Source organism: Ornithorhynchus anatinus, chromosome 9, assembly GCF_004115215.2.
Source record: "Ornithorhynchus anatinus isolate Pmale09 chromosome 9, mOrnAna1.pri.v4, whole genome shotgun sequence".
Classification (NCBI taxonomy): Eukaryota; Metazoa; Chordata; class Mammalia; order Monotremata; family Ornithorhynchidae; genus Ornithorhynchus; species Ornithorhynchus anatinus.
The window spans coordinates 6,497,142-6,515,978 of NC_041736.1; the positions used below are offsets into that span (position 1 = coordinate 6,497,142).

Sequence of the window (18,837 nt, forward strand, 5' to 3'; positions counted from 1 at the left end):
TAGTACACGATAATATAGCGATGATGACCCTGCATATCTGATCCACCCCGTAAGCCAACAGAGCTCACAGTAATTTCCGTTAGGAGCCTGGTCGTCCTCAAGTGACATTTGAGCAAAACAGGATCAGGCCCTTAAAAAGGAGATTTAGTCACCACTGACTGAGGAATAGGTAGGCAAAACAGACCAAGAACGCTTCTGAAAATACTGTAGAGCTACAGATTTTTGTTTCGATGGATGGTCTCTTTTTGATCCTTGACGAATATCAAGAAGAGCTACTAAATGTACCACTCCAAACCACTCGAAATACACTTTTAAAGATTTCTTTGCCCCGCGATCACCAAGCACTTCACTCAGTTCAAGGAAGCAAAGGGAAAGTTCATCAGGGATTCATATATAAATAATAATAATAATACTATTAGCAATAATAATGGGATTTATTAAGCGCTTACTCTGTGTCAAACACTGTTCTAAGCGCTGGGATAGATACAAGGTTATCGGTTTGGACAGCGTCCCTGTCCCTCAGGGGGCTCACAGTCTAGGTAGAAGGGAGTGGGATTTAATCCCCATTTTACAGACGAGGAAACTGAGGCCCAGAGGAGTGAAATGACCTGCCCACGTTCACACAGCAGACAAGTGGCACAGCCGGGATTAGAACTCAGGTCGTCTGACTCCCAAGCCCGTGCTCTTTCCACCAGGCCATGCTGCTTCTCGTATAAACGTGGGTTCCAAAACAGAAAAAAAATAAAAATAGATTTGTCTTCCTTACTTAAGTGAATTTCTTTGCAAGTAAAGTGACAGCCCTTTTTTAAGAGTTCATTCGCTGTTTTCTATGGTTCTATGAAAATGTCCTTTCTTAACGTAGGTTCATTTGGATTAAATAATAAAATTCAAGCAGGGAGAGGAATAGCTGTTGAACTGCCCTATAAGAGGCGACGTACCCTTTAGGCAATACCGTCCAGGCGACAGGAGAAAGGTCTCACCGAAAACTACCCAGTTGAGGATGCCGAAACTTATAGCTGAGCTAATACGAGTAGGAGAATTACAGTGTTTCGAGGCCTACGGAAGTATTACCACAAACTACGATATCCAATGGGCCGAAGGTTGGTCATTCCCAAATCAGGGTGTGATTCTGTGATTCGACAGGCAGAAATCACAGGCACCATGGAAATGAAGGTTTAAAAAGAACATGGGAGGAAGGGACCCGTTTCCTTTACCCTAGAAAGTTCCGGAAGATGGCAGCTTAGATAGAATTAAGGAGCCAAGTTTCTGCCAACTCTCTCGCATTGCAACGACGGTCCTTGTTCATCGTAAGTATAAGAAGAGGGTCAGAGGTAAAGGTGAGCCCCAAACATAACAGAGTACAACTTTATTAGGCTTGGACACACCCGTGGTAAATCACTTTTTACCTTTTTTGCCAGACTCAAGTGGCGGCTAAGAAAATCGCCCAATACTCCCTTGCAGTTTCTTTACTCCCCGAACAACTTGCTCAGTTTTGAATCTTCCAGGTAATTGTCAACCGGCACCCGGGAAAGTACATAAAGAAGGAAGGAATGTGAGTGGGAATGGAGAAACTGTTGGAATTAGAGGTTTTGAAATATGAATATAAACGGGGCCAATAAAATGCAATTAACTCTGAAGGAAGGTCAACCCTTCTAACCTTTCCATCATTTTGGCCTGTCAGGTTTGTTTCCTAAAGTCAGGCTGATTTCTGGTTCAAGGGATACGTTAAGGGCCATCATTAAAGGACAACAACTACATTTTTTTTTTGTTTTAGCCACAAACAACGTAAAGGAATCAAATCAGCAGTATGCTAGCTTGCAGCAAATTTGCCTAGGAGCATTCTGGACTAACACACCCCTCATTTACGTACAATTTTCACGATACGTTCATTTGTAGACTTTAAATTTGGAAATTCACTTTTGGTGCAACTCACCCCCACCAAAAAAAGTTCAAGTAAAGAGGTAGAAAAAAAGGCTACCAATTTTCAAAAATATCTTTAGTTTCTCCCCTACTACAGAAAAAGAAAAAAAATTAGAAAGGAACAAGCAATTTCTCATTGATTTGCTCATTTCTCTAATACTCTCTCAGTGTAGGCTAATAATTGCCATATCTTAAACCGATCGTATAATTAAGATTGTCATATTAGCACGGACTAACAATTTAAGTGATCGAGACCAGTATTTTTCAAAAGAAAACAGAGCTGAAACAAAGAACCATCACTCATTTATAAACATTTCTAAGTACTGCTTTACGTATTGGAGTTAAACAATATAACCCTGTTCAATGAGAATTGATACTAGGATTGAAAAATTGCTATTACTTCTATTCATCGAGGACTACGTTAACTCCACAACTTCACATGAAGCCATTGCATAATATATCACGAGACAGCTGGCTAACACTGTAGAAGTTCTAATATATGGTTTCTACTATGAGTTAAAATGGTCCAGATAACACCGCAGCTTTTTTTTTCCCCCCTGTGAATTAAAATTTGTTACTTTTAAAACTGAATTAACACTGTTCAAATGAAGTAAAAACCAAGTATTCGTTCTTTTAAAAAAGGTGTATGGTAATGCTTGCCAAAAATAAAACTTATTTATTTATGTATATCTGTAGTTAATGTCTTGTACACACTCACACACGATTTAAAGTGTAAAAAAGAAAAATGGAACTTATGTTGTTCATCTGCAGAAAATAAGCCTATTGCCCACACAAGGAAGGTGAAAACAATCTGCTAAATTTAAAATGTCTCTCAAGAAAATATACATGACATGCCCCATCACAACTATCTGGGTTCCTTTGGATGAGAACATTATTATTATTATTATTATTATGAGAACGCAAAACAAAGTTCACGTTGTCTCTGGACATAGAGTGGAAGGTGAATTTTGTGTTGACCATTACCTTTACGGGTACGACACGGAAGACAAAGCTTCGGAAGGCTTTTAAATTAAATGATATCTTTATACCCAAAATAAGGATGCAACTAATCTTGTCCAGAAAAATATATGAGAAAGCTGTGGTAGCTTCCTGCCCTACTATGTAAATATCTTCAAGCATTAAATGGTTTGATCACTAATGTTACTACAGAATAAAGCTGATTAACTGTTCTAGTCTAGAATTATACATCTCAGTGCATTCTTTGCAATTAATACTTTAATGCACACAAAGAAGAAACTGGTAAAGCTTATAGAAAAATGTTTTGCCTGTTTGCTTTCTCATGCGAATGTGTGCTGTACATGTAATAACTATACTTTAAAATTACCGGAGAATGCTCATCTGTGCTCTAGCTGAAAATATTCGAAATGACAGGTTACACCTTCATCTATATGATTGTTCTTGTTCAATTATTCCGCCGAATGCAGCTTTTCAAATGTCGTTAACTGAAACGCTAGATGATCTGAATGGATTCTCTAGATGGCCGTAACATCCAAACGAAACAAACCCAAAAGGCAATCCTAAAGGTCACAGCTGAACCTGCTGCCTTTTAATTTGCTGAAGACAAATGGTGGGAACTGGCATCAAGAATCTGGCATGAGTTGCATTTCCAATAGTTAGCCTCCCCGTCAGTTAATCGGCTTCATAGCGGGAGATGCACCAGAGAGGAGGAGATGGAAGGACAGGGAAGTTCAAACTTCTCTTGGCAATTGGTCCAGAAAACTAAAAACGTCTGACTGGCTAGGAAAATCGTTTAACTGCTACATGCTCTGACAGCCTGAACAAAAGGAGGCTTGGAGAAGAGAAACAAGAAAACATACCGATTAATCATTACCGTTTTCAAAGACAAGGCTTCGAGACATGAACCAGAGAAAAAGGATTTTTAAGCATAGGCCCTTTCCAGCTTTTAGAAAATGCATGCTTCGAAAAAGTCTCTCTGTTTAAAGATAGTTGAGCCTTTCCAAAATTAGAGTCGGTTCCACTAATTACCTGGACTATTCTGAATCTAAGGCTTCGTCGATAATGGTAAGACACAGGGTCTCCAGTGACACGAATGAGTCCCCTAGAAAATCACTTCCGAGTCTCAGAAGAGGGTCGGGACGGGGAGTGTTCATTAGAAACAAGGCAGCAAAAAATCTCCAAATTCCTTTATCCTCTAATTCTACGCATTAAAAATGTCAGCGTTATCATTTTCGAGGGTCTTTTCGGGTGCTATGTTCATTTTTATATCAAGCTTTTAAAGTCTGATCGCTTCAGAAGTTTTACCCACCGCATTCCGTAGAAACTTAGCTTCGATATTAAAATTGAAAGTGACTACATTAAAAAAAAACAAAACCTTTCTCCAGGGGATTATGAAGCGATAAGAATAGGGCCAGGACCCTCCGCTCCCCCGCAAGTAGAGATGGAGCGACATGTTGCCGAGGTGCAGGCGGGTAAAGGACTGAATCCGTATGTGCATAATCGATGGCAGAGACCAAGGCCTTTCTTCAGAAGGGCAAACTCGGTATGGGAGAAGAACTCCCCTCCCTCCCCCTTGCTCTTCCTGTCCGACACTGGATTAACTTGGTCGGTGGGTTCTCGCTCGACCCAAGAGAGGACCTCGGTCCATTTCATTGCACCACCAGGCTACGCATCTGTGCCTCCCATTTCTTCTCCCCCTCCCTTCTCAGTGCAGAAGACATTCAGATGATCCTCGCTGACATGGAGAGAAACAGCGGTAATGACTACACAAAAGAAAAACACTTTGACAGCGAAAGCCGTGGGAGGGATGGGGAAGATGTAGGGGGGCGGGGATGCTACAACATTGAAAGCTGAAAATACCGCAAAACCGCCGCGTTAATCTGAGCTATTTGGCACGATCAACATTTCATTTGGTAAGTCTGAAAAAGCCATTCAGGAAAGTTAACGTGTACATTAAAATGTTTCTGTATTCCAACCGTAAGTGTAAATTTAGCTTCCAGCAAATAAATGCTGTAGCTCTTTTTGGCTTGTATTGGAATTGTGGTTTTTTTTTTCCTCATATTCATCAGCATTTTTTTTTTTTCAAATTTTTCAATTGATTGCAACATGCTCAAGTAGACTTTCCAGTCAAATTCACCCAAATTCCAACAGGAATTGGTTTATAAATTGGTTCCAACTGGAACTGGTCATTTGGAATTTCCAGCACAGGAAATTATTTTATATGTGCCTTGGTAAATACCCTAAATTACACACTGATGTGTCTAATACCTAATGAAGAAAAAAAGTTCTGTGCTGATGTGGATGTCACACTAAAAAGAAAAACAAAAAAACTATACGACTGGGCAATTCATTTCCACATAAACGAGAGGGCAGGATGTATATTTTTTTTGCCCCTTACTCAGCAGCCAACGTCAGCAGCCCGTAAGCACAGCCAAGCTGCGCCGTACCTGCCATGTTAAGATGATTGGTTCGTCCTAGATATGGGATGGCAAGTCGTCAAGGGATGGGGATGAATTCCTTCCCCCGGCGGGAGAGGAGGGGAGCTCTTAAACTCAAAGCCTGTGTCGGGAATCGTGGCTATATCCCCCCGGAGAGGCTCGGTTCCTATGTGGTTTGTAAGTGTCCTGGTAGGAGTCAGAGTACTCCTCTTCCACAAGAGGATAATGATCTCGGCTGTGCTGGGAACTGGAAGACAGCCGATTCCGACTCTTCCGGGCCCTCTCGTTGTGATAGTTTTCGTCGGAGGTCATTAGGCTTCGTCTTTCAATCGGAGAGTTCTCCGTCGAGTGGTTGCTGTGTCTCATGCGCTGGCTCTGAAGGGATCAAAAGAGTCGACCGTCGGTACGGAGCCCCCCGCTGTCCCCCTCCCCCAGGGAGCCACGGTGGTCATCCATTTTGCTCTCTGTTCAGCAGGTGCCCACACTGTCCTAAAGGTCGGAGGGCTCCGGGATCTGAGAGTGGAGCTCTTATTTCCTTACCTCTGGGCCAAAGTTAGGTCAGAGGCAGATTACCTATTGGCTGGGGGTCTTGGGGACTCCCAGAAACCTGAGCCCCCGCCCCCCCCCCCCCGTGTGGCCGGGTTCCAGCTCTGACTCCCCCTCTAGACTATAAACTCGTTGTGGGCCGGGAACGTGTCTGTTTTATTGTTATACGGTACTCTCCCAAGCACTTAGTGCAGTGTTTTGCACACAGCAAGCGCTCAGTAAATATAATAATAATAATGTCGGTATTTGTTAAGCGCTTACTATGTGCAGAGCACTGTTCTAAGCGCTGGGGTAGATACAGGGTCATCAGGCTGTCCCACGTGAGACTTACAGTCTTCATCTGTAAAATGGGGATTAAGACTGTGAGCCCCACGTGGGACAACCTGATTCCCCTATGTTTACCCCAGCGCTTAGAACAGTGCTCTGCACATAGTAAGCGCTTAACAAATTCCGACATTATTATTATTATTATTCATCCCCATTTTACAGATGAGGTCGCTGAGGCCCAGAGAAGTGAAGTGACTCGTCCACAGTCACACAGCTAAGTGGCAGAGCCGGGATTCGAACCCATGACCTCTGACTCCCAAGCCCGGGCTCTTGCCACTGAGCCACGCTGCTTCCCCAATATGATTGGGGAATATGGTTGCCAATATGTATGATTGACTGACTCCCTAATTCTATTCCGTTAGGTCACATATCAATTAATCGATCGACGGTTTTTATTGAGTGCTTGCTATGCACGGACGGAGCGCTATACTAAGCACTTGGGAGAGTACAATACGACAGAATTAGCAGACCCGTTCCCTGCCGTAGTGAGCTTACAGTCTCCGGAGAGAGTCGTCATGGGAAGCGGCAGGGTCCAGTGGAGAGAGCCGGGGCCTGGGAGTCAAGAGGACCTGAGTTCTAATCCGGCTCCTACCACTCGCCGGCTGGGTGACCTTGGGTAAGTCACAACTTCTACTCCTAATTTCCTCATCTGTAAAATGGTGGTCGAATACCTGTTCTCCCTCCTCAGACTCTATGTGGGATTGTGGTGTCCGATCTGATCATCTTGAATCTAGCATGGGTTCTAATCCCGGCTCCGCCCCTTATCAGCTGTGTGACCTTGGACAAGTCACTTAACGTCTCTGAGCCTCAATTACCTCATCTGTAAAAGGGAGATGAAGACCGTGAGCCCTACGTGGGACAACCTGATTACCTTATAACTACCCCAGCACTTAGAACAGTGCTTGGCACATAGTAAGCGCTTAACAAGTACCAACATTATTATTATTATAGTGCTTGGCACATAGCAAGCGCTTAATACCCCAGTTATTCTTCTTATGGTCCCAAATGACGTGGAAAGTTTTACAGGGCCTAGAGCTGGCCTACAACGGACTGGGGCCAATCCTGAGCTGCTCCTTGGGTTTCCCGTGCTCACTTTCAGCCGCCAAAGGCAATCACATTCCCCTGGACCGTTTTCCCGGCACAGAAAGGGGCAGTTTCGCTGCGAAGCAATTCAGCCAGAGTAGCGTTTTAGAGACTGCCATTCATCGTGGAATAAACTCCCCGCGAGTGACCCTCTGGCTCCTCGATCCTCACAGAGAAGAACCCCAGGAGTCCCCGCTGCCGGATCGGCGATTCAGATGACGATCGGTCCGGCGGAAGCCGGATTGGCTTTGCCACGGGGTACTGAACTGGTCGTCCGGGGAAGGGTCGAGGAGGTGGCTGTGGGCAGGGTGGTACCTGTAATCCTGAAATGGCGGTGGGGTAGGGGGAAAGCGCTGTGGAGCCCAGGTTTCGCCCGAGCAGGGGCGTCATGGGTGTGCTGCTCGTTGTGTGGGTGGCCCTCCAGTAGGCCTCAAGGTATTCTGCCAAGTGCTCACATGCATCCTCAAGCTGGTTCTCATCCAAAATGACATCGAACATTTCCTGGTGGGGGCAAGAAAATCCCATTAGTCCGAGCCCACTGAGAAGCGGAGCGACCTAGTGGAAAGAGCCAGGGCCCGAGCGTCAGAGGATCTGGACTCTGATCCCGGCTCTGCCACTGACCTGCCGGGTGACCTTGGGCACGCCACTGTGTCCAGTCTGATTAGCTTATATCTACCCCAGCGCTTAGTATGTACCTGGCACGTAGTAAGCGCTTAACGAATACCATTAAAAAAAAAGACTGATTCCCGGAGGAGAGGTGGGTAATGGATCCTGAATCTAATAGAGTGGCCAAACCCCACAGGAAAGTAAAGGAGCTAACCCTGAAACGAAGCAAACGATCAACTGGAGACCCTCTCTTCATCATCATCATCAGTGCTGTTTACCGAGCGTTTACCGTGTGCACAGCACTGTACTAAATGTTAGCGACAGTACAATCGAATTAGTATGCCCAGTCCCTGCCTACAGCGAGCTTAGAGTCTAGAAGGGGAGACAGACATCATTATAATTTCTGATTTTAATATATAGTCATTAAGTCAAGGAACTCAGCATCTTGTCTGTTGCAGCAGCGAAGACCCAAAAGAGGATTTGGCCAGAAAAAAACAATCCTCTTCCCCTACCTCTCCCTGGCCCAAAAGCAGCTCCGACAGCGTCGGGCAGCAGAAGAGCAAGCAGGCAACGTTCTCACTTAGGCGGCGGCTAATGAGAGAGGAAGAGTGGGGATCCCGGGATACTTTCAAGGTACATTCCCAGTGAACAAATAATCACCCTGTTATGGGTGAAAGCCATTTGGCACCTCAACATCTTTCCCATTAAGAGTCGATACGTTGGAGGCAGGGAACGTGTCTGCCGATTCTGTTGCACTCTCCCGAGTGCTTAGTACAGTGCTCTGCACATCCTAAGTGCTCAATAAATGTCACTGATGAGGAGGATGATCAAGAGAGGGTCTTCAATGGATTGTCTGTCACTCTGAGGATCAGGGAAAGTTCCAGGAATACTGAGCCCGTTGAACAGATTCACGAGGCTGCGCCTGGAAACACACTCTTTCTCGGGCAAAGGCAGAAAGGAAGAGTGATTGTCTTCTCCATTTGTGGAGGATCTCAGGGATTCCACACTGCCTTATTTCTGGTGGAAGTGGAAAGTTCCTAATGAGGTAGACCAAAATCTAGGGCATAGTCTTCCTAGGATAACTTCAAGCCCCTCCTGCAATGGAAAAATAAAGGATGGCAGTGGAGAGGATATATAAAGATACTACAGTTACTGAAATGTTAGAGGCTTACATGGTTCTTTCGCTCCTATAGAGGAGACGAGGAATTCTCTGCTAGGCGCTATCGTATGTCTTCATCGAACACAGAGTGTTATGTAGTCTCAAAGGGCATGGCGTCAGCTTTTGGAAACCCAAGCCTCGTTGTAACTAAGAAGGATTATGTTCAGGTGCTCTGTCTATCTCCCTTGGGGGGCTGGTAAACACAGAATTTACGTAGGTGAAATATACCGCCAGGTTCAAGGAGAGTTTGGAGAAAACACTGAACAAATTACTCCTTGAATGAATTGAGAAGCAGCGTGGTCTAGTCAATAGAGTATGGGCCTGGGCATCAGGAGGGCCCGGGTTCTAATTCCGGCTCCCCGACTTGTCCGCCGTGTGACCTTCTCTGTGGCTCAGTTACCTCTTCTGTAAAATGGGGATTAAGACTGTGACCCACTGTGGGACCCAGATTGTGCCCAACCGTTATGCTGTACCTACCCCCAGGACTTAGTAGAGAGCCTGGCACATAGTAAGCACTTAACAAATACCATAAAAAAAAAAATGAGCAGTCCACAATGGATTAGCAGAGGGGAAGATGAATGATGAAAGGGAAAAATTGGGGATGGTCTAAGTATCACACTTTTCCCTTCAAATAGCATCTAAACAGGGGACTGGGTGGTCTAGTGGTCTGATTCATCAGTGAAATTGGGTTTTTACAGTTCTCTACCACCCTGCCAAGGTTTCTGAGCATTCTGACTTGGGCATCCCCTTCTTTTGGGAGAGTCAGCCCCTGACTTTCTGGTGGAAACCACACATTTCTCTAAGGCCTGGGGTAGATAGGAGCTAATCGGGTCACCCGAGATAAAGTTGAATTCCACAATGGCCCTGAAACTAAGGGTGGTGCCTACCCCATTCCAGTTTTGCAAGGGGCTACTTCGTTCCTCAGAATCTTCCTAAAAAGGAGCTGGGAGGAAGGACAGGGTAATTTTGCTTTATCCACCTTAGACCCATTTGGGGCAGCAGACCCACCAAGATGGAGGGTAGGGAGGTGGTCGCATGTCCTAAGGCAGTGAGGAACCTTGTTCGGATCCAAAGGAGCAGACACCATGTGACATGCCCTTTCAGGGTCAGACCGGTGGTCCATCCAGCCTCCGACTGTCTGTGTCCACAGCAATGAGATGCTTGACAGAACCGTGCGACGCCTACCCTCCTAAGCATCCGCCTGCATGGTTAGGTTTGGACCATCCAACTGACCACCTCTACCCGCCACTTTTCCTCATGAACCGATGGATAGCTTTGCCCCACACAATTTCCCGAGGGAACAAATTCCACATCTGCCAAATTGACCCCATCAAACGTGGGGACTGGAAAATAGACCCTGAATCTTCTCTTCCCCAGATGAAACGGAGAGTTACAGACAACCCACCCTACCGACAGATGATCTTCCCAGAAGACAATGTCCACTGCCATCACACTCTCCAACACGGGGCCAGTGCTCTCCTCCCTCCCGCCCGCCCCCATCCTAAAATAAAATACCCCCAAAAGGGCGGCTGGGAGCACTGATCCCCTGGCACAAACAATTAGAGGAAACGCACAGTTGTACTTACCGGGGGACATTGTGCAAGTTTATCAGCTGCCACTAACTGAACATTTAAGTGTTTACTTTGGGACTTTCCTCTGGATTTAATCAGCCGCTGCAAAACCTGGTGGAAGACGACATGAACCTGAGGGGTTTATTTTGCGAGAGCCGGCGGGTCGAAGACACGGGAAGGGGACTGCATCCCAACTGATTGTATCTACGCCAGGGTTTAGAAAAGTGCCTGGCCCATGGTAAGAGTTTAACACGGTGTGGCCTAGCGGAAAAAGCATGGGTCTGGGAATCAGAGGAACCGGGTTCTAATCCCGGCTCTGCTATTTGTCTGCTGTGTGACCTTGACCGACTCACTTCACTCCTCTGACCCTCAGTTTCCTCATTTGTAAAATGGGGATTGAGACTTTGAGCCCCATGTGGGACAGGGACTGTGTTCAACCCGATCTCCTATCTACCCCGGCGCTTAGAACAGTACCTTGCACATAGTAAGCACTTAAAAAATACCACAATTATTAAATACCATGAAAAAAAACCAGACTGAGCTGGGGATCACGCGGTGAACGTGCAGCCTCCAGATTGGTGACACGGAAATAGAGGGTGAGACGTGACATAGTAAGTTTCCTCTAGACTGCAAGCTCGCTGTGGGCAGGGAATGTATCTGTGATAATATCCTCTCCTGAGCACTTGGTACAACGCTCTGCATACAGTAAGTGCTCAATAAATACGCCTGACTGAATGCTCCCATTTCACCGTGTGAGTGGGCTCCATCTCCAGTCTGCTCTGGAATGACCTCCTGCTGTTCTTCCCGTCAGAGGCTCTTGAACATCGAAGGAGGCCTGCTCCGTTAGAACGAGAGCCAAGTTCACTGTAGCGAAACCTCTCCTTCTCTGATGGCATCCCCCACACTTTCGGTCTCCGTGTCACCGTTACTGCCCGATTGTTACTCTCGCCGAACCCTCACATCCTTCCGGAAGCTGTTCCCCGCTTCCTCCATCCATTCCCTCCTTCCGCACCCATGAGCCTCCCAAGCTCTCTCTTTCTCCACCGCCCATTTCCTTTTCATTTCCTCTATACTGAAGGGGCAGGGAAAAATAAAAATCGGGAATACTTCAAGGGGAGGAGGAGGACGGGTATCCCTCTAGGTGTTGAGGAGGGAAGGGGGAGATGTGATCACTGTGAGCTCTTCCACTAGACAAGAAGATCCTTCAGCGTTGGGACCGCGCCTTCAACTCTCCTACTCCACTGAACTGTACTGTCCCGAGAGCTTAGTACAGTTCTCTGCCCTCAGGGAGCACTCAATAAATACCATCGATTGATTGAAAGAGATGGAGAGTTGGGGAGGAGAAAGGAGAGGGAAGTCACATCACTTCTCTCTGTCTCAGTTACCTCCTCTGTAAAATGGGGATTGAGACTGTGAGCCCCACGTGGGACATGGACTCTGCCCAACTTGATTTGCTTGTTATCCACCCCAGCGCTTAGTACAGGGGCTCAGTGGAAAGAGCCCGGGCTTGGGAGTCAGAGGTCATGGGTTCGAATCCCAGCTCTGCCACTTGTCAGCTGGGTGACTGTGGGCAAGTCACTTAACTTCTCAGTGTCTCAGAGAAGCCTCATGTGGGACAACCTGATTACCCTGTAAATCTCCCCCAGCACTTAGAACAGTGCTCTGCACCTAGTGAGCACTTAACAAATACCAACATTATTACTATTATTATTACAGTGCCTGGCACATAAGCACTTAACAAATACCACCGCTATTATTATTAGAAGCAGGGAGAGGAGGGGATGGGAGGAGACAAGAGTGAGAGGCATGGACTCTTCCAAGACAGGTGGCAAAGGGGCAGGAAGTTTTAAGAATTGCCCCAAGGAAACAGGAACCCCCACTCCAATAAAGAGTGAGCTTCACTGAGAAAATGAATTCACTGAGGAGAGATGGGAGGAGAGAAGAGGGAATAAGTTGCAAGTCTCTCCCAGGGTTGGGGATGGGTGGGTATTTAAGTGCTGAAGACATCAAAGAGTTCATTTTGATTTGAGGAATCTGATCACTTTGCTCCCCACTGGATTAAGATCGTTTTGTTTTTGAAGATCTTTCCCTCAACCTCCTCAATTTTTCCCCGGGAGGGTTTAACATTTTTAAAGGAGGGCCCTTGCCCGCAGACAGACGTGGACTAATTACCTTCGGAGATGATACTTTCACATGGACGATAATTGGAGCTAAAGAAGTCTTTATAAGCTGAGCTGGATGATTGATAGTATCTGCATCCAGGACAACCAGTTGCAAGGATCTTGCCAGCTCGAAGATTCTTTCAATTTCACTCTGCACTTCAGCTGAAAAGAAACAAGGAGACAGACAGCTCGTTGCAAATCTCCTTTATTAGTCCTTAAATCGAAAAGGGACGGTTCTCAGCAGTAAATCAGAGCAACACAACAGATTGATATGGGTTTTTCTCAAGCTCCCTCGTTCCTCCCTATTTTATATAAAATGTAGGGAGGCATGGAAGTGGTCTGTTTATCTTGGTAGGCTGAGTACTTTCGAGATCTTCGAAATCACTTGGGAGGTTATGTCACACTGCATCTGGATCTGTACCCTTAAAAATTTGATATTCACGCTACCATCAGCACTTTGGGAAGCTGAATTACCAGGAAACTTGGCTAGTGCGTCTCTAACCTCAAAATTAAAAAAAAAATGTTTTGTAGGGTCCGAACAATGTCCTGTAGCAATGAGTGCAGGCAGATTTTCCAGGCGCCTGGCTGGCTCTGCTGGAATAGGTGTGAATCCTGGGTGCGGCCTGGTTGAATTCCTTTGAAAATCAATCCCTCACACACCCTGCCTGTGGCCATAAGAAGAGTCAGAAACTACCCATTGCTTTGTCAGAGTTTAAGTCGGGGCCTTTAAAATTTAGGCAAAGGAGAATATTTCTGAAAGGAACATTTGCAAGAGGATGTTTTCTGCTGGGCTAAATTTTGGCCTTCCTCTCAGGGTCACACCTGGAGAGTTTCCAGTCCTCTACCAGTCTCGGCTACAGGAGGGAGAGTCAAGCAGAAGCCGACCCATTCCACTCCCAGCTCGGACAGTGGCGGGCGAGTGGAAGGCAATCTGCTACAAGTCAAAACTCACCTATGCTGGGCACCAGCGGCACGGGAGAGAGTCGAGGGCGGAGACTCTAGTTTACCGCGTGGAAGGCGGCAGTGGTAAACCACCTCTGGATTTTTACCAAGGAAACTCTCTGGACCCGCTCCCAGAACGATTGCAGATGGAGAGGATGGCGTTCTGGGAGAGATGTGTCCGTGGCGTCGTTATGGGGCGGAAACGACTCGAAGGCATAAGACAAGACAAGTTTGGGCCGAAGGGAACTGTGACATGTCCACTGTGGGATGCTCACACAGAAGTGCCACGGGCTACCCCAAGAGGCCTGGGAGACTGCAAGGTCCCAGGCATCATCCGGGTTTATTCCGAGACCTGAATCCCTTTGCGAACTGAACAGGAGCAGCTGAAAGGCCGCGATGGAAGCTGAATGGCTTTGACACCACCGTCATAAGTCCCAAGAACAAATTAGAACACCTGCAGGAATTGCTCTTGACCGGCTACCAGACCAGGAGCAGAATGATTGTTCAGGGGACCACTCTGCAGTTCACTCTCTCCAACTCCCTCACCTGTGGAGGTGAGAGGGGGCAAGAGAGCACCTTTGATGACTTAGGGTCTTATGTACAGATTGGTAAATTATCTATTTATATTGACGTCTATCTCCCCTCCCCAGACTGTATGCTCAGTGGGCAGGGAATGTGTCTGATTATTGTCGTATTGTACTTTCCCAACTGCTTAGTACAGTGCACAGCACGTAGTATGCGCTCAATAAATACCACTGAATGAATGAATGAATGAATGACAACTTTTCAGTGATACACTGGAGGGGGTGGGAGGAGGGAAGAAGAAGGAGAGAGTGACAGACCGAGAGACAGAGAGAAAGAAAGAGAGGCACGTGTGTGTGTGTGGTGAGGGGAGGAAAACTGAGGCCCAGAGGAGGAAGGAGAAGTTGATGGGGCTCCCACACCACTCTTGTCACTGGAACTGCATCTCTGGGCCATTCCACTAGACTCTAAGCTTCTGAAGGGTAAGCATCGCATCTACGGACTCTACTGGACTCTCCCAGGTGTTTAGTACAGTGCTCTGAAAACAATGAGCGCTCAGTAAGCAGCGTGGCCTAGTGGAAAAAGCATAGGCCCGGGAGTCAGAGGACATGGGTTCTACTCCCGTTGCACGCTGGAGAAGGCATCATCCCAGCTGGTTGGGCAACCAACGCAGGCTCATTGGAACCCAGGTGGGCTCAACCCTGAAGAGCTCCAAGCAGTGACCCAATTAGACTCGCAAGGATCAAGGAAAACACACCCCATCATTAGACTTTAGCCGGCGTAGTGGATAGAGCACGGGCCTGGGAGCCGGAAGGACCTGGCTTCTAATCCCGGCTCCGCCACTTGTCTGCGGTATGACCTTGGCCAAGTCACTTCACTTCTCTGCCCCTCGGCATTTTAACGTCTTACCTAAACTGGAGCGGGTGTTCGACCGTTCAATTATTGCTCTCTTGCTGGGATTGTTTAGGACAGACCTCTTAGCGAGAGAAATGTCAGCCGTCACTCTGGTTATTGATATCCTGGGAACAGGAACACAAAAAACAGAACACTCCAGTCAAAATTTCACCAGGCTCTATGTGATTTACAACTATAGCTCTTAATAACTACCCGGTCCACTAGAGTGGGAAACACAGTACGAGACACGCCGTTCAGGAGTATCTTAGAGAAGCGTCGACGGAGCGTTAAGATAAAAGGAAGGCGCCAGGGAAGGATCACCCTTGGCATGAGTTATAAAGGCACCTCGTGCTAGGACATTCAAACCTGACTCGCCACGATCGTCCGCTCTCTCTAATCCCCCTCGTAATCTACCCAATACCAGCAGGAAGTCAGGATGTCTTAATGGATCCCGCTCCAACCACGAAGCAGCTAGAGCAGCTCCGAAACTTGGGAAAACTTTGAACTGTTAAGTGTTCGGGTCGCTGCTAGAGGTGTTGTCAGCTCTCCAGCTGAAAGGTCGGCAGCAAAGACCAACACCATGGCTCTTGAGGTTTACACGATCACTCCGTCTAGAAATCTACCTCGGGGTCTGTCCAACAATCTATCTTTCTCTCACGGTCCTTCTCAAAACCTACCATTTCCTCCCTTTGAACGCTGCCAGCTCTCTAGATCACAGCATATTTGGTAAATATTTTCCTATACTAATGGGAAAACCCACTGCCAATGCTAACTACACCTCCGCTTTGAGAAGTAGCGCGGCCTAGAGGATGGAACACAGGCCTTCGAGTCGGAAGGACCCGAGTTCTAATCCTGACTCCACCAACCGGGAATTGACTGCTGAAATTGGGGCCTTGGGTCATTCCGCTAGACAGTAAGCTCCTTAAGGGCAGGGATCCTGCCTACCAACTCTACTGTACTCTCCCAGGTGTTTAGTACAGTGCTCTGCACACAGTGAACTCTCAATAAGGAGCTGAGGAGGTGAGGAGTTGAGTTTTTGGTTCTTTTTTTAAGGGCAAACTGCAGTTCCATGTCACAGGAAAGGAGTTCATTTTCGGCCAAAGAACTTCGAGGACCCAGTAAGCTAGGCTGAAGTCTCAAGCCTTTGGACACTATCTGCTGGTTCAAAGATGGACTCTGAAAAAGTAGCTTTGCACCTCTCTGTTCTCTTTCAGATGTAAGCATTGTAAACATCAATTATTCAGGCTAATGACCAAACGGCAGCAGCAGGATTTTAGTCCTTAGAGATTCCCTTTCTTAATGAATATTAATTATTCAGAGTTCATTAACTTTCCAGCCAATGGCAGGACTGCAGCTCTCGCGATTCTGTCGTTCCGGCATGCTCCGTGACGAGGAATGTGTCGGGGTTGTCTGTTTGGCCAAGAGAACAGGAGGTCCTTCTGCATTCTGGCTGCAGACTCATCCCAGGAACAAAATTGTTTTGCCTCTTAATAAAGATTTGTTCCAGTCTTCTAGGAACTGATAATTATGCATGAGCTGGCGAACCTACTAGAAGTTGTGGGTTTGGAGGCTCCTGGGAAACCGTGAGCGGAATACTAAAAAGATGGCGTATTCTCACTGGGGTGCTGCCTAGCGCAGTTCCGCCAAGAATCTTAGTTTGCTTAGGTCTCTCCCATCATTAAAAAAAAAATTTAAAAAGTCTTCAGTCAACTTACAGCCTGCTGGAGTTTGGCAAGGCCTGGGAGGGGCTCCGGAGGGAGAAAAAGTAGAGAGAGAGAGAGAGAGAGGCAGACAGAGGTGTGCATGGTGGGAGGTAGGCAGGACGGCAGAACAGGTCTCCAGTGTTACCGTAACACCGTGGACCCAGAGATGATGCCAGGGGCACCAAAGTTGCATCATCTCACGGGAGCTCTGCTCGTGCCCACGCTCTGCCGACTCGTCCTGGGCCGACTCCCTCCTGTCAGATAGAGCGGCAGCGCCCTTCGTTCGTCCATCCCCCTCCTGGCTACAGTGTTGCCTCTTAGTCTTTCGGAACTTCCTGAGTAGGCTTCACCCGCTTGCCTGATGGCTCTGACTCTCCTCAGCAGTCCTCCCTGAAATACGCTTTCCATCCCTCACCACTTACTGCGGCTCCGCTCGGCCCATCCTCGCTCCAACATGGCTTCCCTTCCTCCCCAGATGCATTAAGGGCTCCAAAAGTCTCCTTTCAGCCTCTTCTCCTGAGCCTCTTAACCTCTGACCTTTGGCTCTGCAGCTCTTATCGGGGCTGCTTATTTTGTGGCAGGAAACTCCAGGCAAAGTTTGGCCCCTGAGGGGCCAACTAATAATAATAATACTGAAGGTATTTGCTAAGCGCTTACTATGTTAGAGGCTCCGTACTAAGCACTGGACACAGTTGGACACAGTCTCTGTCCCGCATGCGGCTCACACTCTTAACCCCCCTTTTACAGATGAGGTGACTGAGGCACAGAGAAGTGATGTGACTTGCCCGAGGTCACACAGCATATAAGTGGCATAGCCGGGATTAGAACCCATGACTTTCTGACACCCAGGCCCGTGCTCTATCCACTTCACTATGCTGCTCCCAAACTGTGGCTAGCCCTCTGGCATTTCCAAGATTGCTTTATCCACTTCTTGAATTTAGCCTACTTCCGTAGCCACACCCAACTCCAAGATACCACAGGACCCGATAAGGAGTCGGTGAAATAAGGCCGGGGTGTCTTCAGAGGCCTCGGTGGGAAAAACTCCGCTCACCCTTCCAAGGGTAAAAGTAGCAGCCAACTGCTATGGGCTGTTGCTTTCTTCTGCCGAACTCCAACTGCAGCTTGAGCAGGGTGGCCGTCGAATCCGAAGACCACCCTACCTCAACCAACGGAGAGAACCGAGCCCCTCACCGGCTTCTGGGATCAGCAGTCCAGAACACTTTTCGTGCCGTACATTTTCCGGCCACTCCTTAGCCAATCTATAGTCCCTTCCTGGTGACTCTTCAACTGCCACCGGGTGGAAAGTTATATTTAGGGTGCACTGTGGAAGCAAAATTTTGATTTGTGGAAGAATGTCTCTCTGTCACTTTCCGGTGAAACTGAGAGGCTTTGTTCTCAATAGCAGCCCAATTACAGGCTCTTGCAATAGAGAAGTCTATTTTACTGATAACCTAATACAGCCCACAGCTTTAATCCCTAACATTTCCTTTGATATTTGGATAACGCACAGGACACACAGTCTCTCTATTAAATTCATTTTTAACCACATAGAGATGACTTAGAACTCACCAACAAATGGCAGAGAAAGAAGTTGAAAGTTAGGGATAAAATAAGGAGTTCTGCTCCATGCCCAAGGCTCTTTTGCCCCTGAAATTCAGTGTCATCTCTCAACCGTGCCAGGCCTCCTCTTATTTTTAATTTTTCACCAATCGTTGAGAGAAATTCTACCGCAGTGGGCTTCCCATCCCCTTGAATCCACCAGCGGAACACAGAGGAAACAAAAACATGCAAAGGTCTGTAGGTCTCACCTCCCATCAAACCTGTGCTTCAAGAAGTCAAAGAGGGCTTTCTGCATCATGTCCGTCACCTTCTCAGAGGTGAGGAAGACGGAACAAAGATCAGTGACAGAGAGAGAGGAAGAAGTCAAAAGTGAGAGAAGAGGCAGAAGGTAAGAAACACGGCCAATAACCAATGTCCTCCTTTATC

At 47.1% G+C, this 18,837-nt stretch overlaps 1 protein-coding gene and 1 non-coding gene across 9 annotated transcripts in view; one reads left to right on the forward strand and one right to left on the reverse strand.

The window, feature by feature from the left end:
• Positions 1-1,332: 1,332 nt before the first annotated feature.
• CACNB4 (calcium voltage-gated channel auxiliary subunit beta 4) overlaps positions 1,333-18,837 on the reverse strand; it is a 115,176-nt gene continuing 97,671 nt past the window's right edge. For 6 of the 8 annotated variants that reach the window (XM_007671115.4, XM_007671116.2, XM_029071458.2 and 3 more), the window contains 6 exons: positions 18,660-18,718; positions 15,164-15,273; positions 12,801-12,952; positions 10,644-10,739; positions 7,608-7,793; positions 1,333-5,711 (listed from right to left, as the gene is read on the reverse strand). In XM_007671115.4, the coding sequence (XP_007669305.1) occupies positions 5,451-5,711; positions 7,608-7,793; positions 10,644-10,739; positions 12,801-12,952; positions 15,164-15,273; positions 18,660-18,718 (864 nt within the window). In that variant the 3' untranslated portion in view covers positions 1,333-5,450. The remainder of the gene's footprint in view (positions 5,712-7,607; positions 7,794-10,643; positions 10,740-12,800; positions 12,953-15,163; positions 15,274-18,659; positions 18,719-18,837) is intronic. The other 2 variants (NM_001246852.1, XM_029071461.1) reach the window with 2 other exon arrangements.
• Positions 13,595-13,732, forward strand: LOC114814371. The gene has a single exon (XR_003762169.1). It is a non-coding gene; the product is annotated as a small nucleolar RNA SNORA7 (small nucleolar RNA).